This window comes from Lissotriton vulgaris, chromosome 1_2, assembly GCF_964263255.1.
Source record: "Lissotriton vulgaris chromosome 1_2, aLisVul1.2, whole genome shotgun sequence".
NCBI lineage: Eukaryota > Metazoa > Chordata > Amphibia > Caudata > Salamandridae > Lissotriton > Lissotriton vulgaris.
This window is the reverse complement of record NC_141686.1, coordinates 166,733,182-166,757,899: the sequence shown is the minus strand read 5'-3', so window position 1 is coordinate 166,757,899 and position 24,718 is coordinate 166,733,182. Positions and strand designations below refer to the sequence as shown.

General features: G+C 45.6%; 1 protein-coding gene across 2 annotated transcripts in view; it reads right to left on the bottom strand.

Annotated features, from left to right (window-relative positions):
* The window catches only part of BRAF (B-Raf proto-oncogene, serine/threonine kinase), a 759,203-nt gene that overhangs the window by 131,389 nt on the left and 603,096 nt on the right, over positions 1 to 24,718 (bottom strand). For both annotated transcript variants that reach the window (XM_086953040.1, XM_086953041.1), the window contains exon 14: positions 21,312 to 21,358. In XM_086953040.1, the coding sequence (XP_086809166.1) occupies positions 21,312 to 21,358 (47 nt within the window). The remainder of the gene's footprint in view (positions 1 to 21,311; positions 21,359 to 24,718) is intronic.

The following is a 24,718-nucleotide window of genomic DNA, read 5'->3' as shown; positions in this document are numbered from 1 at the left end:
CCCCTTTCCTCTCAGACCCTACAGAGATCAGCCTCGGAGAGCCAGAAATTCCTCCATGAGCCCCACCCTCTTCAGCATCTACATGGCAGCCATCGTTAGAAGCCACGGACTCAACATTGTCTCCCACTCCGGTGACACCCAGCTGATCATCTCCCTCACCAACGAACGCACAGCCGACAGAATAAACTTTCACAACGAAGGAAGGCAGTTGCTACCTGGATGCAAGACAGCTGCCTCAAGCTCAACTCGGACAGGTTGAAGTACTCATCCTGGGACCCATCCTCTCAGACTGGGATGACTCATAGTGGCCCGCCGCACTAGGAACCCCTCCCAGCCCTACAGACCATGCATGCAACCATGGCATCATACTGGACTCCTCGATCTCAATGAAACACCAAATCAAACGCGATATCCTCATCCTGTTTCCACATGCTATGCCTGCTTCGAAAGACATTCAAATGGCTCCCCACAGACTCCAGAAAGATGGTCACCCACGCACTCATCACCAATAGACTTGACTACAGCAATGCACTCTACACCAGCGTCACCCTGAAACAGCTCACAAAACTACAGAACTACCAAACAAATGCAGCCAGACTGGTCCTCCAACAACTCCACTGCTCCTTTTCATCACCTTCAAGCTCCTCACACATGCCTACAAGGCTCTCAAGAACAAAGAACCAGAATATTTGAACCACTGCCTCGCTTTCCACACAACCGCCAGACAACTCTACTGCGCTCAACTCACCCTGGGCCCTGGCCCATGGACTCACTAGTCCAGAACCAGAGGAAGATCTGTCTCCTACCACACTGCCAAGACTTGAAACACCCTGCCCCTCCACCTCAGGCAATCCGTGTCGTTGACCCAGTTCAGGAAGGACCTCAAGACCGGGCTCTTCAACTGAACCTCTACACTAAGATGGATCGTCAGCCAAACCCCCCCCCCCCCCAGTGCCTTGAGACCCTAACGAGTGAGTAGCCGAGCTTTACAAACCCCTGATTGATTGACCCTCTCCTCCTCACATCATCCTATTTTCATTACTCAATGTCGATGCCAAGACCTTCACCAGTGTGCCTCTGGCCTGCTTGGCTCCCTACATGTAGTGCTTGGTGGACCCAGACCAGGCTGGGTTTATTCTCGAGAGGCATTGCAGTGATAACACTAAGGACCTCCTGCTCCTTATCGACAAAACAAGTTTCTCCCAAGCCCCAGAGCTTTTGCTCTCGGTCAATGCCAAAAAGGCTTTTGATCAGGTGCACTGGCCCTTACTTCAGCTGGTGTTGGTGAGGGCGGGACTGGGAGTCTGATTCCGGAACTGGATATGCTGCAGTTATACAGTCCCCACAGCCACTGTGAGGGTAATTGGACTGACAATGTGAACCTTATGCATAGCGCGAGGTAAGAATGCCCCTTTCACCACTTCTTTTTTGCTCTTTACATTGACCCATTTGCAAAAAGGAAACCTCTCATCACTGGCCTTACAATGGGGCAGCAGGAGCACAAACTTGCTCTTTATGCTGATGATGTCATAGTTGCCTTCACACAGCTCTTTGCCTCTCTCTCCTCTCTTATGGAGTAACTTGAGGCCTTTGGTCATCTCTCTGATTTTGAACTCAATATTCAGAAATCACAGGCTCTCAACCTCATCATTCTTCACTGTGAAAAGATCAAGTTTGAGCACTTTTCCCCCTTTCTGTAGGCCTGCAGATGCACTCTACTTTAGAACGGATGATGGAGCATAATTATGCTGCGTTGCTGTCAACCGATCGATCAGACTGGCAGGCCTGGAAAAGTGGCCCTTTCTCCTGGCTGGGAATATTAGCAGCAGTCAAGATGACCCTCCTTACAAAGACACTATATAATGCTTGCAAACCCCTCTGCATATCCTTGGAAAGTTGCAGCTCTTGATTGAGGATTATATATGGGACGGTAGCAGGGCACGTATGGTGAAAAAACAAGCCTATCTCGCTGTGGCACATGGAGGACTGGGCATCCCTACTTAGTTTGGTACTATCAGGCGGCTCAGCTCAGGGACCTGGTGGAACGGAATAGGCCCGCACTGAAAAGCATTGGTGCTTTATAGACCAAGCAATAGCAAGGGATCCAGATCTGGAAAATCCACTGACTGTTTAAGAAACATCATCCGCCAGGAGTGTATATTTCCAAGGAGGTTAGGGCAGCAATGGGGACCTGGCTGGGACAGAGTTCAGTTGACTAAGAAGCTCTCCACTCCCATATAACCACATACCCAGCTTGGGGAATCCCGACTTTCCACCGGCTATACAGAGCACTGTATTCCCTTAATGGCAAGAAGTCCATTGTAAGAGAGTGGGCGACTTCTTTGACCATGACGGCATAATGGACTTCTTGCAAGATCAGTCCAATTATGGCATTCTGTCTAGTGAGTACTGTAATGTGTTGCCATTCGACACTGGGTGACCCAGACTCATATAAGCCCATATGCCAGTAGGCCCCCTTACGCCCTTCAAGAAGTGGCTCCCCACCCGCCACAAGGACAAAGGCCTCCTCTCAGACATTTGTGCCTTCCTAAACGCCCCCACAGCCGTCACCAAGGCGATGAGATCTGGAATGCAAACGCCCCTAAACCCTTAATGCTTGGTCCAATACACTGAATAGAGCCCGCACATCTGCATATAGTGCCTCCGGGAAAAGAGACCTTACTTGAACGAACAAACTGCTGGTACTACACTCCAGCCAGAATGGCTAAATGGAAAGAGAACAGGGAGGATGGGTGTTGAAGACAATGCAGCCATACAGGTAGACTGACACATATTTTCTGGCATAGCCCTAAATTACAACGATAGTGGGCGGACTGACTTACCTAGATTCCATAGTTTTCTTTTACTGGGTCTCCCTAATATTCTGTCGAATCCATGAACGAGAGGGAGAACCATTATTTTTGCCCTTTGTGCAGCCAAGCAGGACATTTTGCCCAAACAGGGCACAGACCAGACACAGACAGATTGGCTGCATAAGCTTTGGGAACTGCTTGGTATGGAGAAACTGACGGCAATACTAGAATATAAGCTGCCGCAATTTGACAAGACTTGGAGGCCTTGCCTACAGTTTTTAGCACAGGACTTTAGGAAACTTTTCTGCCCAATGCGTTTGCGGATACTTCGACTCACACAATCCAAACAAGAAGTTGAGTGAGCTGGTGAGACTGCGATTGAATATTACTGCTCGTCCCTGGATTCGAAACTATAGCATCCAGCGTCAACCAACCCCTTCCCTATCCATTCCTGGACAGTCCTATTCACTACCCAGTCGATTTTACTGACTTTACACCTAGATGTCGCCCCAAATATCCCACCAGGTTTAGCTCCTTTCTCATTGCTTTTTTCCTTCACCAGCCACTGGATGTAGGTGAGGGTAATGTTCCATATTGTTTGTTATTTTAATCTAATGGAGCAGGTTTAAACGTAAATGGTATCAATGTATTGCGTGTGACCTTTCACAACCACAAAAATACAGGTACTAATTCTGGTTTTCCTTTCCCTAATTGATAGATGCCCCATGCATTCCTGGGAAAAGTAAAAGTTGCACCACTGAATGAATGTTGCCGGTTAAACTGCTAAGGACAGTGCCTGCTAAATCTCTGAATGAGTTGAGTCTCTTGCAACTCTGAGAATTGTGCCTATTATACCACTGAAAAACCAATGCCCCTTGCGAGATGGAAATGGTGTCCATAATACCAATGGATCATTTTTGTCCCATCTGATCTCTGACTGTTTCACCATTAAATGAGTAAATGTAAATGTATATGTATTTGAGCTTATATAGCTTATATATACAGTAGTGCAATAGACAAGTTATTTACCTTCTGTAACACCTTTTCTAGAAGAGACTAACTGCATATCCTTCACCTTGTGAATTTCCACTGGTGTCAGACAGGAATTGAAAACTTTTGTAACAATTTACTAGCGTGTCAGTAAGTGGCCTAGAGCACTGTAGCGATGGATCGGTCCTGCCCGGATATGGAGTCAGTGTCTCTATATATGTGCCACCTGCGCGTGATGACATTCATTCTGCCTGAGCGGAATGTGATTGTGTGCAGATGTTTTTAATAAATAGAACCTTATTAATGGACATTTTGAGTCGAATCAAAAGAACAAGGAGGAGAGTGGGTGGGTGAGGATTCTGCAGTTAAAGTCTCTACCAGAAAAGGAGTCACTGAAGGTAAGTAACTTGTTCTTCTAATAGAGACTTCAGATTCCTCACCTTGTAAATAGATATCAAAGCAGTACCTCTCCAGGTGGTGGGTCTGTGTAATGGCTCAGAACAGGAAAATCCTGCAGGACAGAGCGGGCAAAATGCGCAAACCTGCTGGCCCTACACATTCAGGCAGTAATGCTTAGTGTATGTGTGATGGGATTCTCATGAAGCAGCTTGGGAGATGTCAAACACTGGCACACTGCACACCAGTGTAGTGATCGCAGCCTCTGCTTTGGTGGAGTGGACCCGTAAACTTTCTGGAAGTTTCTTTTTGGCCAGCCCGTAGCAGACATTGATGCATAGTACAATTAATCGGGCAACGGTTCTCTTCTGCAAAGCATATCTTTTCTTAGTTTGAGAGAAAAAGTTGGTCATCCAGTTGGTATTCTTGGGAACGATCAATTTAGAAGCTAAGGAGTCTTTTTGGGTCGAGAGGGTGGAGCCATTATTCCTCCTTGGAGGGGTGTGGAGGTACATGCAAAGTTGGCAAGGCAAGGGATTGCCCTGTTTGAAAGGGCATGATTATCTTGGGCAGAAATAATGCTTTTGTTCAGATGACCAATTTTATCTGGGACGTACACAGTGTACGGAGGACCCACAGACAGTGCCTGCAGTTCACTCACTCATCTGGCTGATGTTATGGAGATAAGGAAAACTGTATTGATGGTTGAGAGACAAAGAGGGTAACTGTGCATGGGCTCAAGGAGTGAACATGGGAACGGTAAGAAATGAAATTAAGATCCCCATTTCAGCATCAGAAATGGTGTTGGCAGGAACATGTGGTCCCGCCAACACTAATCTGGAGAACTGTGACAGGATTCTCTCAAAGAGGCAGCCAGATCGAAGGACAAATGCTCATTGCCAGATGTCTGGGTTTCACACTCTCCTCACCCAATCAGGGGCTACGAGGATGACTTGGGTCCAGTCTCTCCTAATCTTTTTCAGTACTCTGTGCAGAAGAAGGATGAGGCAGAAAGGCAAACAGAGGTCACGACCATCAGTACAGGTTAAAGGCGTCTCCTTGAGAGGAATGCCTTGGGAACTCCAACACTCAAAAGCTTTGACCCTGTGCTTTCTCTGCTGTGGTGAATATATTGAGCCAGGTTTCTCTCCATTGCTGGAAGACACCTTGTACCACCTTGGAGTATAAACATAATTTGTGATCCATAGTTCAAAGGTCCTGTCAAGAGTTGGGCAGTCAGAGAGATGCCCTGACTGCCTAGCCACGTTCAGAGACTTGGCACTTTCTGGCACAGTACTCACAATCTCACCCTGCCAAGTTTGTTGCAGTACCACAAGGTGGTTGTGTTGTATGTGAGCACCTGTACCATGACGGTCAGTAGGAACCCCTCCAGTGCCAAGCAGATAGCTTACATCTGTTATGACGTTTAGCTCAGGGTGGAATAGGGAGAGGAGTCTGCTGCTGGTCTAACTGAGGTCAAGCAGCCAGCACTGCAAGTCTTTCACAGTCTCTTTTGACACCTCAATGGAATCTGAAAGATTGCTTCGGTATTGAGCCCACCGAGACTTCAGATCTACTGTAGAACCAACATGTGCCACCTGGCGTGGTTCACAAGCATGATGTAGGAGGCAGAGAGGCCAAGAAGCCTCAGAGCCGATCTCACGGAGACCAAGACTGCAGGTTAAAACATCAGGATCACAGTCAAAATGTCCTGAAATGGTTGTGGTGAAAGGATGGCTCAGAAAAGCATTGTGGCCTGATTGGAGTCACTGGAGGGGAGTAATTGTGAAGTAGTCAGGCGTGACTTCTGCACAATACTGGAAAACCACAATGATGTAATCAGGTAGGCTGTCGTCTGGAGGTAGATTGCTACAGCCTGGAGTGAGCCCGCCTTCAGCAGCCAGTTGTGGAGGTATGGGAAAACCTCTGCAGATGAGGTGCAAATTCCAATATCACTTTTGTGAAAACATGAGTGGCACTGGGAGTAGCAATCAGTCCAGATCTGTGTTTCTAGCACCCTCTCTACTTCTCATTTGGCCAAGACAGCAGAACACCTTGAAGTTTAGACAGGAGATGATGTTGTGTGGGTGGCATGCCTGGTGGAAAAGACAGGAAGGGTAGAGAATAGTCATATGCACCTGGGCATTATGTTCTGGAGCACCTGGGCATTATGCTCCCTAATCAGGAAGGTGAAAAGTGCCTCGACCTCCTGTTGTGCGATTGAAAATAAAGCAGTTTTGCAGCTGCTGAAGGACAAGGGCTGAAGGTTTGTGTAGAGCGAAATCCTTAGGAGTCTGGATGCTGACAGCCTGTTAACCTGCCTCCAACTGAAAAGGACGGAGAGGATTACAGCTTGATTGCTGTTGCTGAGGTCCATATTTGTGCCTCTGCTGATAACCTCATCCAAAGCCTTGAAAAGGAGGCAAGTTGTGTGGGGTAATTGCTGTGCAGGCAGAGCTAGGCCTGAAGAGTGGTATGTGGCCTTGCTCTCGCTGAAGTGTTCTAAGGCAGAGTAAGCATTTTCCCAAAACAAGTGAGAGTTGCTTAATGGCATACCTAAGAGAGACTGCCTGACGTCGAAGAGAAGCCGGTTGAGCACCTTAGCAGCACACTGATGCTGACTGCCTTACCTAGACAGTTGGTTATATCCAGACCTGACCTGATTGCGTACTTCACTGCATCTCGGGGGTCAATAATGAGTTGCTGCAATGCGACTAAGACGCCATCCGAGACAGATGGCAAAACCTCTGCCACTTTGTCACACAGCAGGTACGAATACCTGCACAAGAGGTTTACCAGTATTTACTGATCTTAGAGCAAGTCTTCTGGACAAAAACATGTATTTTACAAAGGTTTTCATTCACTTTGACTCTCTATCAGAGGGAGTTGTTGGGAAGGCATTTGGGTTCGGTTGGCTGGTGGAGCCTGCACTGCTAACCTTTCTATGATGGGATGCTGTAGTAAAATAATGTGGGTCCTACGAAGAAGGTCTATGCTGTCTTGCCACTTGCCTATTGACTGGCGAGGAAGATTCTGGCTTACCAGCACATCAGTCAATGCTTCATTGAAAGGCAAAAGACTTGTTTTTCTGGAGTTGAGGGCTTCAGTGAGTGCATTAGTTTTGACCTCTGCAATTGGTAGGATGAGGTATATGACTTTCTCCGCTCTCCTAATCATTGCCTGTAGGAAGCTGTTGTTTATGTAGTGATGCCAATGTTAAGGCACACAATGCAAAAAGTCCAGACGGAGCTCATGTAGTTTACAGGGCCTGCTTTAATAATCCCCAAGTGTTCTATTTGTGGTCTTGTGGTCGAGTAGCTTGCGTTTATCAAAAAGGAGTGGTAAGCATATGATACAACAAAGTCAATAAATGGTTCACACACTCAATAAGAAATCTGAGACAAATTTATAAAAATAAAGTCGATTTTTATATGAATTTAGACACAAAGATCTTTTGAATAACCGGAGATATCAATTTTAGAAGAAAAGAGTCAAATAACTTGAATTACGGTTTTGAGGCATGAGCCTCAAACACTACAAAGTTTTCCGATAGGAGGAAAAACACACATAGCAAACAGGTGCTTGCAGTCGGAGTGCAGGGGTGCCCTTTGGGACTTAAGGTGATAGAGGGCTATGGACAAAAGTACCACTAGCAGTTTCCTTTTACCTGACCTGGTGTTGTCTGTTTGCAGAGGTACTGGTCAGGAAGGTAGTCTCGAGTGCTACACCGGTAAAGGCAAGGGGACCTGAAACAAAAAGGGTGTAAAGGGGGGCTCTGGTTGTAGGGACCCCTAGGCCAAGAGGATGTAGTCAGACGTCGTGGACCCAGGTAGGAGGGCCACTGCTCCACCGACTCGGTGAAGAGGGGCTTGGCTGGCTGGCCACTTACATTTAAGGTTCTCATGGTTGTTGGCGCACCTACAGAGGAGGGAAAAATAAGACAGCAGGGCCACTCTGGTCTTGGGTCTCATCGGTCCTGAAGTTGTTCCAGGTGCAGAAGGCTTCCAAGGAGGTGGGGTCTACCCTGGACGAAGAACAAACCAAAAACATGGAGATGATGCCGGAGTGCTAAAACTTTTCAGTCACTCACCCCCAGTCACAGATCTGGGTTGAATCCATCATCGTTCTTTGGCTCACAAAGCTTGTTTCCGGTATAGGGAGGACCTGGCTTGGTAGTTCGAGCTGAACAGTTCCCATGAAGAACAAGGTAAAGACTGATTTGCATAAGGCTGGGTCTGAACTGGGGTGGCGAATGAGCTAAAGAGTGATGATGGATTCAACCCATATCTGTGACTTTAAAAAAAACTTTATTTATAGATGTTCATCAAGTACAGACAGCAGCAAGTTGCACCGGGCTTAGGAGTTATGGAGATATATGACTGGACTCGTTTTTGCCTGTTTACATTCGCTGACACATTTATGAAATAAAGAAGCATGATACTCCAGCAGTGCATATAGTGTCCCAAGAGTCCCATAGTCCGCGGTTTGTTCACAGAGCTTCCCGGTGGGAAATAGCAGCATCCAAAGTGTATGAAAAGTTTCATCGATCCGTCCATCATCTTCTGGCGTTTGCTCTGGACGAAGAACAAGCCTTGGCTGGTGTAAGTGCCCTGGTGCTCAGGTTACGGGTGCAGGGGGGCTCCTGGAGGGTCTATTGTCTACTAGAGCCAAAGAAACCTGCTCCTTGAATTCCCATGGTGGGTCCGCTGGCTAATAACACAGTGAACCAGGCTAATGCAGTCGCTGCACGCGGATGCAGGGGGATGGCCGCTCCAACCCATGGGATATGATAAATGGTTGCGGAAGTGCTGGGAAGTCCTCCAAGTGTTGGAGAGGATGCACAGTCGCAGGACAAGTCGGGTCTTTGCAATTGTTAAGGAGCAAGCAACAAGGCAGGGTTTGAGGCAAGTTTCTGTGCAGGTCCTTTATTCTCGTGGTGTCATCTCTTCTTTGTTCTTCAGTTCTCAGGAAGTTGAATCTGTCAGTCTGGTGTTGGGGGACCCCTAAATATAAGTTGTGATTAGGGGAGTACATAGTAGTAGCCAATAGGATACCTACCACTAAGGTGACTACATCCCCTATATTACCACTTACTGTGGGGAGTGGGCATAACCCTGACCCAGAAGTCTCTATTTCACCAAAAATCAAGATGTTGGCTGTTCACTTCAGGTAGTCCACCTTAAGGGTGTAACTAGTCTGTGAATGAATCACGCCTTCTGAATATCTAATTTCCCGTCTGCTCTGGTGCCAAATGAGGGTGACATTCCCCAGGTCTGGGAGGGAAATCGGGGTCGCACATCTAAGACAGGAGAGGCCTCTGATCGTGCTATGCTAAATCACTAGCCATCCTGCTGGAGAAGGTGAAAACAGATTCTGCCGGCCAGGCATTGTTCTTGGCCACTGAGAGCGTGGGATCTCCCTTGCAGGGGGTCTGAAACTAGTCTGTGGTAGTAACATGGAAGAAAACAGTCAAAGTACACACTAAGGGACTAGAAGGGTAATAGGGGGCCCATCTAAGTAACTCTGGGTGCAAATCTTCATAAATCTGATAATGGCCTCAGTGTGGATTTAATAAGACAAAGTGTTTGATAGCAAACACAATTATTTTCAGTGACGCCGTTATGCAGCTGAGTAACTTGTAATGACCAGTGCCCAGTACATACTTTTAAAATGGCTTCCTGAGAGTTCTGTTCAGGTAAAGAATTCATTTTGGAGTCCAATAAAAATATAGTATCTGTGAATAGAGTCAGTGACATCATGACACTGCACCGGCCTCGAGGTTGTGGAGTCTGCATCAAAAGTAATGGCGCAGCCAGGTGTTGAGCCTGATTCAAAAGAGGGATTGGCATAGGATCGAGGGTGAGTGGAGTAGTCGACGCCAGGGACAGATCAGCCAGTGAGAAACTGACTGGCATTCAGCTCGGATCAATGGGGCCTTACGATGCCCCAGAGGCACATGGTTGAGGCAGCAGAATTGTTTTCCATGGCCTAGAGAATCTCGTGGAGCTGTTGTGGCATCACCGTCTATTATGGATTGAACTGGTTCTAGCTATGAAGTGTCGGTTCTAAGCGCCAATACTGACTTCATGGCCTGGAGGTGCCTGGAGCATCACACGACTGTGTGGTGGGAGTGATGGGAGGAAGCAGACCCTTGCTAAGGAAATGTTATATTTCTTGTTAGTAAACAGGTTTTAGCAGGTTCACTTCCACTTTTTTGCTTCAATTTTGACTACCAGGCACTGGTGTAACAAATCTGAAATGCCCTGAAACCTGCTAAATAGGACTCACCGCATGTGCTCTGACCCTTTAAAAGTGGGTGTTTAATTGGATTGGCTTATACGCATTTGGCATAAATTAACTTATTTGCAAGTCCCAAGAATATGGTAACAACAGGGCCAATAAGTTAAAGTCTCTCTTGTGGAATACAGCACTAGTTGTGCCGCCACAAGTGTGACACAGCAAAAACAAGACTCACAACCTGCTTGCAGAGAAGTTGCAAATTGCTAACTCGACATTACCAGGTAAGGCAATAGTAAATCCCAAACCTCCCTTTTTAATATATACAAGTCACCCCTAAAGAAGGCTTATCGAGACATAAAGCAGGGTGCAGTATATTAAAAAGTAGAACATATGTTTTAAATGTTGGGTCAATAAAAACCCTCTATTGTCTCGTTTACTGTGAGAGATGCTATTAGCCCCATTGGCAAGAACAGGGTTACAGACGGACAACTCAGCTGTGCTAACCTCTAAATGGGAATACTAAAGTTGGTATTTCAAGGTATCAACTGAATTCTTACATTAAACCCAACTTGATGCACAAGCCAAACAGACAGACAAGGGTAGCCGGGGAGGTGGGTGGGCGTGTGCAACTCTGCAGCTCCACATGCCAAGAACAGATGCATACTGGTAAGTAGCATTTTCCGTTCGAGGCATATGAGCTGCAGATTGCACACTGTGCATAGATTGTATAGCAGTACCCACTCTTAGCGGCGATCACGTCTATCTGTTGCAGTAGTTTGGAATAATGTCCATTGAAGCCCCTATCTTTCTGGTAGAGTAGGCTTTAGGAGGAATAGATAACGTGTGTTTAGCTTTGTGGTAACAAATCTGTATGCATTTGACAATCCATCTAGCTATCCCAGATTTGGAAATAGGATTACCTTTGTGTGGTGGCGAGAAAGACACAAAAAGTTGTTTTGTCTTACGAAAGGGTTGTGTCCTCTCTATGTAGTATAGCAATGCTCTTTTGACATCTAGGGTATGAAGAGCTCTTTCTGCTACTGTCTGTGGCTGCAAGAAGAAAACGGGCAGTTCCAAAGATTGATTGAGATAGAAGGGAGAAATTACTTTGGGCAAGAATTTTGAATTAGTACGCAGAACTACTTTATTGTGATGCATTTGCAAGAAGGGTTCTTGAATAGTTAGTGCTTGTAATTCACTAACTCTCCGCAGAGAAGTAATAGCTACTAGGAACGCAACCTTCCATGTTAAAAATTGTAGTTCACATTTGTGTAAGGGTTCGAAGGGAGGTCCCATTAACCGTGTGAGAACAACATTTAAATTCCACACAGGTGAAGGTGGTTTTTTGGGGGGAATTATTATTTTAAGGCCTTCCACAAAGGCTTTAATTGCAGGCACTCTGAAAAGAGATAGATGTTGTCTGTTTTGCAGATATGCTGCTATTGTAGCAAGATGTAGTCTAATAGAGGTATAGGCTAAGTTACATCTTTGGAGATGCAGTAAGTATCCTATGATGTGTTGAATAGACACATCTAGAGGATCAATATTGTTGTTGTGACAATATATTACAAATTGTTTCCACTTGGCTGCATAACATGCCCTAGTGGTTGGACGTCTAGCTCCTTTTATGACATTCATGCAGTCTGGAGGAAGGTTCAGATATCCAAATTCTAGGATTTCAGGAGCCAGATCGCAAGGTTGAGCTGAGCTGGGTCCGGGTGTCTGATCTCTCCACGGTTCTGTGTTAAGAGGTGTGGAGACAGGTGCAATTTTTGGTGCGGTACTGCAGACAGTTGTAGCAGTGTGGTGTACCATGGCTGTCAGGCCCATGTTTGAGAACCTAGGATGAGGGTGAGAGAATGCTGCTGTAGTTTGCGTACTACTAGTGGCAGGAGTGGTAGAGGTGGAAAAGGGGACGCAAATCTGTTTGACGAGTTAATCCATATTGCATTGCCTTAGGACAGTGGGTGTGGATATCTGGCGGCGAAGCTTGGGCATTTGGCCATGTGAAGTTGTCCCCACATCTGAAAGAATGGCTGAAGAACTTTTATATACAGTTCCCACTATTGGGTCTGTTGTGTTTGTCGACTTAACAGATTCGCTCTGGTATTTTGTACTCCTGGAACATGCTGGGCTAGAAGGAATATGTTTTGAGGTATAGCCCACTGCCACATGTCCTTTGCTAGTTGAGAGCTGCAGGGAGTGTGTGCCTCCCTGCTTCTGTATGTAATACATGGCTGTCATATTGTCTGTGCAGACTAACACAGCTTTGTTTGATACTTACTTTTGGAAAGCTTTTAGTGCTAGGAATATTGCTAGTAACTCCAGATAATTGATGTGGAGTAACTTTTGTTGCGGTGTCCACCTACCTTGCATGGTGAGTTGCAGTAGGTGGGCTCCCCAGCCGGAGTGCGATGCATCCACAGTCAAAATTATCTGAGGAACTGGCTCTAGGAACGGTCGTCCTTTGGAAAGGTTTTTGGTGTTCCACCACTGCAGAGAGCGATGAGTCCGACCGTCTACCAACACTAGGTCTGTTAATTGACCTTGAGCCTGGTTCGATTGACGTGATAGGCACTCTTGTAGAGGACGCATTTGAAGTCTTGCATGGGGCACTATGAAAATGCAAGAGGCCATCATCCCTATGAGTTGCATGGGCACTCGTGCTGGAAGGGAATGTTGTAGCTGAAACTTTGTTAGAAGAGTTTGCATGCTGGCTATCCTTACTGGAGTGGAATAAGCTAGCGCTGTTGAGGTGTTTATTGTGGCACTGAGGTACTGTTGTACTTTGGATGGTAAAAGATGGGACTTGGCGTGGTTTATTGTGAACCCCAATTTGTGGAGCAGCTGTATTGTGGCATGAGTGTGTTCCACGCATCGGTTGTATGAGCTGGCTTTTATGAGCCAGTCATCAAGGTATGGGAAGACATGGATGTGCTGTCTTCGTGAATGCGCTGCCACTACTGCTAAGCACTTGGTGAATACTCTTGGTGCTGTTGTGACTCCGAATGGGAGTACTTTGAATTGATAGTGTTGCCTGTCTATCACAATAGATACTTCCTGTGAGCTTTGTGAATGGGAATGTGGAAGTATGCGTCCTTGAGATTTAAAGTCGCAAGGAAGTCGTTTTGTGACAGGAGCGGAAGGACTTGTTGGAGTGTGACCATGTGAAAATGGTCTGACTGTATGTATATGTTTAGCAGTCTGAGATCTAGAATAGGCCTTAGAGAGCTGTCCTTTTTTGGGATTAGAAAATATAGAGTAAACCCCCTTGTTTTGTTGGTGCAGAGGAACTGGTTCTATTGCACTTATTTGTAGCAGAGATACTACTTCTTGCTTTAACAGTGTTAGATGTTCTTGTGGCATTGGACGCTGTTTGGGTGGTATGTTTGGGGGGTAGATCTTAGTTCTAGACAGTAACCTGACTGAATAATTTGTCGCACCCACCTGTCTGATGTGATGTTGGTCCAGGCAGGAAGGAATTGTTGCAGTCTTCCCCCCTCAGGAGTGGAATGTTGGGGGGGAAGAGGAGGAAAGTCATTGGGTAGGGGTAGAGGCAGAGCGGGAGTTGTTGGTTTTGCCTCTTCCTTTGTTGTTGTTACCCCTGTAACCCCTCTCTGGTAGCCCGTAGTGAATGTGGATTGGCTAGGGGTCTTGTAAGAAGTGGAGGGACTTTCCGAGGAGTAGCCTCTAGTGTTGCCTCTGTATGATGAGCGACGAAAAGAATGTCTGGGAGCTTGCTGCTGCAAGGCTCCCATAGATTTTGCTGTATCAGTGTCTTTTTTCATCTTTTCTAAAGACACGTCAATATTTGGGCCAAATAAATGTGTCTCATCAAATGGCTAATTAAGGATGGAGTTTTGTACCTCAGGTTTAAAACCTGAAATACGTAGCCAAGCATGTCTACGTAGTAGGGTGCTGGTATTGATTGCCCTTGAGGCGGTATTTGCAGCATCTAGGGCACAACGAATGGAAGTATTAGTAATATTTTTACATTCCTGTATAAGTTCATTGGCCTTATTTTTGTATTTGTCTGGTAGATGCTGCATTATGGACTCTAGTTCATCATAATGTGCTCTATCATATCTGGCCAGCAACGCTTGGGTATTGTCAATGCGCCAGATATTAGCTGCTTATGATGCTGTTCTTTTGCCGGAGGCGTCAAGTAGCTTAGATTCTTTGTCTGGTGGTGAGGCCTCACCTGATGTCTAAGAATTAGCACGTTTACGTGCATTAGACACTACTGAAGATTCTAATGGTGCTGGACCTTTAATATAGGCTGGATCTGTAGGGGCAGCTTTATATTTTTTCTCAATGCGAGGATTAAGGACCCTAGCCCTGACAGAATCCTTAAAAACCTCTGTTGCATGCTTGATGACACCCTTAAGCATTGGCAAAATGCCAGTAGACCTTTGTATGTTATCAAAAGTGTCTAGTAGGAAATCTTCCTCCACCGCATCAGTGTGTAAGTCCACCCCATGATATTGGGCAGCTCTTTGGACTAGTAGGTTAAAACCTATAGTGTCCTCTGGTGGGAAGGTCTAGAAGGGTATACATCGGCTTGGGTGACATAAGGCACATCAGGGGAGTTGTAATCATCCCATGGATTAGGTGACTGAGGGGGACTATTGGTCCCTGCTGGGTCATGTGCACCCCCACCTGTGTCATAAGAGTCTATGTCTGCATCATTGTCTGGATTAGGGGATGGTGTGGGTGAATGGTGAGGTGGAGGAGGTGTAGGAGGGGGAACAATATGGGGAGGTGGTGGAGAAGAGACCCTTAATGGAGAGGTTGCAATGTCTTTCTTCTTTGGAGGAGGAGGAGGTGCTCGCGCCTCAAGTGGTCTCTTCTTGGAGCTGAGAGTCAAGTGACCAGTCTTAGGATCCTTTACAAGAGTTTTTTTGGTTAGGATCAGGTGTGAAAAGTTCCTCTGAATAGGGCAAATCCTTCGGCGTCGAGGATTTTGGGCCTGTAGGTTTTTTCGGCACAGAGTGGGTAGTTGGTTTTGGATCTTTTGGTTTAGAAGTGTGCCCTTTTGAAATGTCCTTTACCGGAACCTGTTTCTTCGGTTCCGAGTGTTTTTTCAGTTCTGAAGCGTGTTCTTGGGCTTTAGGCGTTTTTTTTGTCGGCTCCGAGTATGGTTTCGGCATCGATGAGCCGCTGCCAGTCTTCGGCGCCGGGTGCTTAGGTGTCGGAGCAACGGTTGGCGTGGTTAAGGAAGATGGCTTTTTCTTAGGTGTCGGTATAGGATCAGCACCGGGGATAGGCTGGCTTGAGTCCGAGCTGCCTGAAGGCTTTGTAGGCTTCTTTGCCAGGCCCGAAGGCGGGGCGTGGGAAGCAGTCTCTCGGTGTGCACCCGGCCAAAGCCTTTTTGGAGGGTGTCGACAAAGGGTTGGGGTCGACGATCTTACTTACGACCTGTTGAGCTGGAGTGACTTCCTCGACATCGGAGTCTTCGGCATCTGAGGAGCTGGTACTCTCTTTGGCGTGCTGGTGTTCTGGCACGTCAACGCCCTCCTCGAAGATGTCGTCAGGGATGGAAGCTGAAGAGCGAGCCATAGTTCTTCGAGCTCGTCGGTCCCGGATAGTCTACTTGGAACGGAATGAGGCACAAGCAGAACAGTCTTTGGCCTCGTGCTCCAGTGAGAGGCAAAGGTTGCCTACTTTATGTAGGTCGGTGTGGGGAAACTTCGACCCACATTGAGGACACTTTTTGAATGGTGTCCTTACCATGAGCCAGGAAGTAAGGCTTAGGTAGGCCTGAAGGCCTTCGTCGACAACCGGAATCGAAGACTTCGAAGTAGTGAAGAATCGCGTCGATGGAGAGCGATCGAAACAATACCGTCGAACTGGGTGAGGATTGCGCGCCGAAGGAAATTCGGTGCCAAACCGGAGCGCAGGAAACACATCCGAGCCCGATGGCGGAAAAAAACAATCTGGGGATGGAGCAGATGCCCATGCACAACGTGGTCCAAAGGAAGAGTCACCTATCCCGTGACTTCCAAAGAACTTTTCAGGACAACAACAAACTGCAAACATCCGGGCCCAACACTAGGTGGCGATCTATGCACAGTGTGCAATCTGCAGCTCATATGCCTCGAACATGGAGTTACCTCTCCCTGGCAGGAAGCGACACAATAGGCAAACTTCGAAAAGGAAGTCGCTTTCGAGGGGCAAATGGTGGACATACACAAGAGGGCAGTTCTTTTCTTGGTGTCATGGATACAGAGGGAAAACTATTGACCAAGCCAGCTTTTCATGGGTATGTAGCCCTCATGTAGCCACACCTCTAGGGTGGGCTAACATGCTCCACACATCAAGAGAGGGGATCTGCCATCTTGAGTGTTGGCAGAACACAGCATTCTGAAATAGCTAGATGCCACACTTTACAGGAAATTGCCATCAGGCGGGAGGGATCTAGGTAGTCTATTGGCTAGTGACCGCGACATCCCCTGAGGGCATTTTCTAGGCATAAAGAAGGCACCCCTGGCCTCCAGATCTTGTCTGACCTCTAGAAGAGGACAGAAGGACTTCCCTGCTGACCTTGGATCAGGCAAAGAGGTATCCATGGCATCGCCCCACCTTACCCATCACAGATTCTGTACAGATGCACTTAAATTTGGAACTCAAGATATGAAGCCTTAACGTTTTTGCAAGTCATAAGCTACCTTGTGCTACAACTTGGCTTCAATCCTTCAGCCTGAAAAGATGTCTTCACTGGAATTCCACTGTCACTGGGAGATCAACTTTCACCTTCTAATCAGAACTCAAAACAGTCAGGAAATCTGAACCTACTATTATCCTCGATGAAGCCGCTCCCAGGAGATGTAGAGGAGGCAGCGACTGTCTATACCAACTGGGTAGACAATGCATGTATGCGATTAGCACCTCCAAAAACCTATCACTCAACTTGCTCGTGTCCATAGGCTCCGTGGTTCTCAGAGGAGATCAGGGATCACAAAGTTATCTGTAAGAAGTTAGAAAGAATCTGGCGGAAAAATTACTGTGAGGCAGATAAAAAGAGACTCAAATTGGAGCAGGCGGTGTATAAAGAGATGATTGGTAAGCCTAAACGCGCCTTTTTCACCAAGCGCATTAAAGAGGTGACTAATTGCTCGAAGGAACTTTTTCAAGCCGTGTCATCGCTGACTGCTCCTAAATCTGCAACAGTGCCCCCTAGTCAGAAACTATGCGAGGACCTGGCCAAATTTTTTCAGAACAAAGTGGAGACGTTTTTCAACTCCCTGGATGGCCAGGTAAAGGTCAATTCCCCAGAGGTTAATCTAGGAAGTACAGAGACCAATAGGCAAGAAACCAGGCTAATAAACTTCTCCCCGATAAGTGAGGAGGAGGTTAGGAAACGGCTGCATAGGCTAAAATCAGGCTCTCCTGGTGACCCCTGCCCAGCTACTATAGCTAAAGCAGCTGCATTTCCGATAGCCGCTGTGCTTACCCCTCTATTTAATAACATGCTAGAAAGTGGGGAGTTTCCCTCCCGCTGGAAGCAGGCATCCATCATGCCCCTCTTAAAAAAAAAAAAACCTTGATGTGACCGATTTGAACAACTATCGGCCCATTGCCAGGCACCCACTGCCCGCCAAGATCATAGAGGGAATAATGAACACTCAGGTGAGTACTTTTCTGGAGACTGGGCAACACCTGGATCCATCGCAACATGGATTCCGGGCGGGGCACAGCACAGAACCGGCCCTAATTAAGTCAGCAGAAGACATCAGAACAGTGATGGATGCAGGAGGCAGAGCCGCCTTGATCCTGCTGGACCTGTCCGCGGCCTTTGATACGGTCCACCACAGGTTATTGGGGACAGTTTAGGGGCCTGTGGGATTCAGGGTAAAGCCCTCAAGATATTGCAGGCTTTCCTTTCCAGCAGGAGCCAGGTGGTGGCCTTAGGGGATCTAGAGTCGGACCCTTTTGTGCTCCCTTGTGGGGTCCCTCAAGGGTCTTCCCTGAGTCCGACTCTTTTTAACATATATGTCTCCACTCTGGCCCCAGTTATTAGATCATTCGGCTTTAATTTAACATCATACGCGGACGACACGCAGATTGTAGTGTCACTGCTACCTGGGGGAGAGGTAGGCACGGCTAACAGGTTTAAAAACTGCATGCGTGCGATCAGCAGTTGGATGGCAGAGAACTGCCTAAAGCTGAACTCATCAAAGACAGAAGTTCTGCTGTTTGGGGCCAGAGAGAATTTCTGGACACCAAGGTGGTGTCCGGAGGAAATAGGCGTCCCACCCACCCCAGTCGCTAAGGTTAAAAATCTTGGGATCCTGATGGACGATACATTGTCATTCAGGCCTCAAGTAAATGCGCTGTTCTCGGCAACCCACTACGTTCTGAAAACAGTACGTAAAGTCTTGCCTTTTCTTCTGGATGAGTGCAGGAAGACAGTGGTGACGGGACTGATTATGTCCCGCCTGGATTACTGCAACAGCGTGCTGCTTAATGCTCAACAAGGGCTGCTCAACAAACTCCAAATCCTGCAGAACGCGGCAGCCCGGCTGATTACGGGCACACCGAAATTTGCCTCGGTCGCCCAAGATTTTTGGCGAAACTACACTGCCTCGACGGCTGAGGAAAGGCACCTTCCCAGATCGTCACGATATAATAGTTTTATTACAAATCAAGGGGCACACTCACGCTTGGAGTATCTAGGGTCCCAGTTTGATACCGGAGTGGCTGGTATGCAAAGCTTTGCTGCTCCTGGCACGTTACAGAACTGAGTGTCCAAAAAGAGTGAAGTGGCAGCACTTGAGTGCAGCCCTGATGAAACTGCTCTACGCTATACAGCAGTGAAACATGTCGGCACTGTAGGTAATGGTATGCATGACTAGCTACCAGCCTTTTTAATACTCAAGAGCACACAATCACCACCCTACGAATAAAAGTGGATAAGGGATTGGTGTGTTGTGTGTGGTTTTAGGCACTCTATCATTATGTTTGTGTGTGTTTGCCACTAGCAGAATTTTCTGCACTTCACTGTAGCACTTTATATGTTGTTTGTTTTGGACACGTCTTCTTTTCTATCACCTTTATTTTCCCGAGGAGCGAGTGACCACCGATGATGAGACAGGGGCCTGTCTGGAAATTGCATACCAGTTACCCCGCTTGGTGGTGTTTCCGTGAGGGGTCACTTGCTTCTCGCACATTTTTCCTCTATTTAGAATAAGGTCCAATGTGTGGTGTGGACTGTTGTGAACAACCAAGATTGGGGTCACTCTGAGAGCTTTGCTCTGTTGGGTTGTCTTGGAGAACAGATATTTTAAACAAGGCAGAGCACAGTGCATATTCTCATTATAATGTGGATTAGAGAGTAGTGGGGAGTGGGATGTATTGGACCCCCCATATGTCACTGATAGATTTACTCGCCATTTGGATTGGGTCTCATTGTATATTATTGACAGTGAGTGGAGGGCGACCCTTTCCGTATTCCCTCTAAGCTCCATCGTGTTTTGAGAAACTACACTGCCTACCTGTGCACAAAAGAATTATATTCAAAGAGCTCTGTGTAGTATTTAAGGCACTCAAAGGAGTGGGCCCTCATTGTATGGCCCAGCTCTTCCAGTGGTACAAACCAGCCAGATCGCTGCGATCAGCCGACCAGGGAAAAATTGTGGTTCCAAGAGTCAGGAAAGCCCGGTGGGGAGGAAGGAGTTTCTCCCTGGGAGCAGCGAAAGCCTGGAACGCCCTGCCACTGGTCCTCAGACTAGCACCGGATCGGATGTCCTTCCGGAGGGCCCTGAAAACATGGCTCTTTAAACAATAAGCTTCAGGTCAGGCTTAGGAGTGGTCAGTCAGCGCCAGGACACCGTCTGGTAACAGTGCGCTTTAAAAATGTGAAAAATAAATAAATAGTCAGAAGCCTTTAACACTGATTTGTCCCTTCCCCTATCTTTCCTGAAAACCAATAACGTCCTACTCTTTAGACAACACCTCCCTCTATTACATAACTCAAGCAGCTATTTGTAACCATGTACTATTTGATAATATGTACAGCTTTTCTGAAAAAATAAGTTACCCACATTTTAAAATTCTAGCAACATTGTAAAAATACAGCAGCTTTAAAATGCAACTAAAATTAACTAACCCTCAATATTTAAGGTTTTTCTAACAGACAACTTTGAATGGATTAAAAAGAAACACAAAACACAGGTAATTACAGAAACCTACTTTTGCATCACTGGGATTATAGCCTGCCAGATGTCCCTCTAGCCCTAGGTTAGATATGTTCAGAATACAAACAAAATGTATGCCATTTCTTATCACAACATTCAATCTATACTAGTATGCACATTCCTTGAGGACCCTCTCAAAGATCTAAGACAAACACCCCGTGTCACCCATTATTTAACGTAATGTTTATGTATCTTCCTGAGTGTGCTATTACAGCAGTTCCCTTAAGGTCAATGATTTCAGTCAAAGCAAAAATGTATCTCATGAAGGTTTTTTCTTGAACAATATTATTGCTGCTCTATAAAGGCTACCTGATTTCCAAAATACTGCAAAGGTAGCTACAACTGTCAAAGGCAGCAAGGTATTTCTCTACATGATGTCTGCAGGTTACTTTAGTAAGGAATAAGTACAAACATATCACAATATGCTTCAATTTCAGCTCACAGTAAAGAGTAATTTCTAACAGTTCCACTGGACATAAACCTTGGAGAATGTAAAACCCAAGGCATCTTATTCTTCTGCCAAAAAATTATCTTTTAAAATTACCTTTCATTTGATTTAGATCCATCCAAGCTGCACTGTGGCATTCTTGTTTTGATGATATCAGCCTAATCTCCCCAGTGCCTTGTAATCTTGCTTAGCATTTCTTGATAAAAACATTCTCACAACAAAGGATACTATTACTTTTTAGGTCTCTGTGGATAATGGATTTGGCGTGCAAATAACTAGAAAAAACCAAATATAAAACGTATTTTCAGAAGGTGAACCGAATATACATGCTTTACTTATTTTGAAAGACACCACTTACAAAACCTATAACAATGGATCTTAGAAACAATTACAACTTAAATGGCCAATTGTGATTGCCACAGGTATCATACATGAAACTGCAACTTACTGACCATAAAAAGCAATTCAAAATACCCTATGAACGCACCTGGTTTACAGCCTACTTTAGTCTTTTGAGGCCTACAAACATTTTTCAGGCACTTCATTAAAAATAAAATAGGAACTTGATGAAGATTTGTTTACAGATTCCATGTGCAGGTTTGTAGAACCCCTTTTTGAACATAATTTATACAGGAGTGTAAAGTCTATAGAATAAACTCTTTGATATGCCTGTACTTATCATTTTGGTTGAATGTGGTTCCTTTACATGAGTCAGAAAATGCCCTTTAGCCCCATTCTTTTCAGGGTTCTGCAGCTGACACATAAATGAAAATGTAAATGTAAATGTATTTATATAGCGCAAATCACTGACCAAGGTAGGTATCTAAGCGCTTGCTTAGGGAACCCGTCCTGGTATTTCCCTGTGAGATAACCCCGGCAGGGTATCCACAAGGTGAAAGCCAGGCATCCCGCCGCGAGGGGCCGTTGTGGAGATTAAGCAAGCTATTGCCTAGAGTCGCAGAGTGTGAAACCGTGAGTCGAGAAGGCACCGGAGCGAGAATTATCGAGTCCGTGGAATTATTTAGCCCAAGACCCGCCGAGACGGGGAATTGAACCCTGGTCCAGGGCCGATCTCAGCTTCCGGGTCTGCCGCCTCTAGCCCCTGAGCCACACTTCTCCACAAGACATGACACACTGCATCAGAATGTCTAAATGTGTCAGTTAAGGCAAGTCTGAATAAGTAAGGTTAGAGGAAGCACTCAAAGTAATGTTTTGCAGCTGCACTTCTCATTTAGAGGGCATGTTGGTAATAACCAAGATACCCAAAATGAAGAACGTGGATCAGAACTAACCTTTCCTTCTCAATCCCGGGATCTTCTTTCCTACTAAAACAGCAGATTTGAGTATCAATCTTATAATCGCAAGAGACGTTTAACCCTGAGGCTGAGTCAAAATTTAGGGTATAATACTTGTAAAAGTTGTGAGCATAACTACACCTTGCAGTTAATAGACTAAACCCTAGGTCACCTTTATTTAACAAGGTTTGTAACTTTCTGATAAGATGTGAAACAGGATACTGTATCCTTCACAACGGATATACAATCAGTGTTGGCTATCCCATACATATTACTGAATTGTTTTATTTGACATGTTTGGCTGTGTTATGTAGGTACTACCTAAGGATTACCTTTACATTTAGTGTGAGTAAGATGCTGGGCATAATGGGGTGGGAAACAAAGAGAAATAAAATAGTCTGATTCTTTAAACAACTGTCTGAAGAAAAAAGGAAGATGTATTAACTGAATTATATCACAATGCAATACTGTTTAAGTGTTGAGTGAGTGTAAGGCTTCGATCTTAGGGCCAGATGTAGGAAGCCAAATAGCGACCGCAAACGCCGAAATTCACAGAATTTCAGCCTTTGCGATCGCAATTCGGCTTTGAGCAATGTAGGTAAGATTAAACCTACTCGCAAAATAAGGAATTGCAAAAATTGTGATTCCTTATTTTGCGATTGCATTTAAGGTTCCTTAAATGCAATGTAAGTAGCACAAAAGAAAGTACACTTTAGCCTTAAGGAATCGCTAATTACCACCAACTTCAAGAGCACTTTTTTTTGCTTTTTTAAAAAGTGCCACGTGTCACACATTCAAGCACATTTCAGGGGTGCAACAGGGTGTCCTTTTAGAACCCTTGCACCCTTGAAATTGCGCCCAGAACTTGCGAGTGCCACTTGGTTACTCGCAAATTGTGGGTGGAAATCCTATTCATTCCTATGGGCCTCTTGGCGCATAGAAATGAATGGGATGGTATTCCTTGATTGCGAATCTCAATTTGCGATTCGCAATCAAGGAATATTAAGGAATAGCAAATATTTTTGCGTTTCCTATCAACTTTCAATTTTGCGAGTCCTTAATAGTGATTCGGTAAAAATCGCTATTAAGGACTCGCAAAATTGAATTTACCTACACCTGGCCCACTGTCATCTCTTTGGTAGTTTTAACAACCACCAAGAAAATACCCCTTCCCTGGCAGAGGTTGAAGGTCAGACTTCTGTGTAAGCAGAAAAGGCAAGCCCATTTATTTAAAAAGAACGTGCTCTTAACTAAACTTATTTTAAATTAACTACAGCATAGGATTTGTGCAAGCATAAGTCCCGGATCTCAGTGACAGCACTGGCTAGTATAATGGATAGCAAAAACACAAAACCTATGATCGATATTGAAGGTTAAAGTCATGCATAGATTCAAAAGCCAGGCTTGTTCCATTTAAATTTTATTTAAAGGGACATAGTAGTGATGGAGCGGCTTACTCTTAGGGGAGGCCGAAGAAATGAGTTAAGGTATGAGTTAAGGAAAGGGTAAAGCATAGGTTTGGGTAAATGCTGGAGCTAGGTGTAGGGTTAAGGCAAGAGTAAGAAACGACCTCAGGAATATGATGTTTTTATCTGTTTAACATTCATAACAATTCAATCGGAAACATTACACACAGCATCACTAATAGTACATAGGTAATGAGTGTGGGGTGTTTTTGACAGACATAATACATTTTGCCAATGCATGCATCTGATTGGCAGGCACAAACACATCAATTAGCTAACACAGCATAACATTAACAACAGAACTGTGCATATTAAAAACAGAGTTGGACAGTTACTGTAGCAGACACATACAAGCCTCAGGGATCTAGCTCGTCAGATTGCCAAGCTGTGGGAAAAGCATGTTGGCATTGTTTTGCTGAATAGATCTGAGCAATGCCACTCTCTAGTGCAGGATGGGCTGAGTAGGTGCTGGGTCAGATGGAGTTGCTTGCGTTTTCATGATGCTTGCTGGTCAACAGCTATGTTAAAACTTGGTTTTTGCAATGTTGGGCCATCATTTTGGCCAAACCTTCATCGAAGGACCATCCAGCAAGTCAGCTAGTGCATCAGTTAAGTGGATAAACTTGGCTTGCTACAAGTGAAGAGGCAATTTTAAAGTTGAGGCGGGTTTATTTACTCCAGCAGCAGAAGGTTCTTAGAATGAGGGTTCCTCTGGAATTGAGTAACCCCAGATGGGTTCTAAGAGGAGAAATTCAACTGATACTCCTTCACTTTTTTCTTATATTTTCCTGCCAAGTTCATTAAGGAACCATTATGCTTCCTATGGGGACTAGAATTACAATGAGCCTTATGCTCAACAAAGAAAGGCACTAGG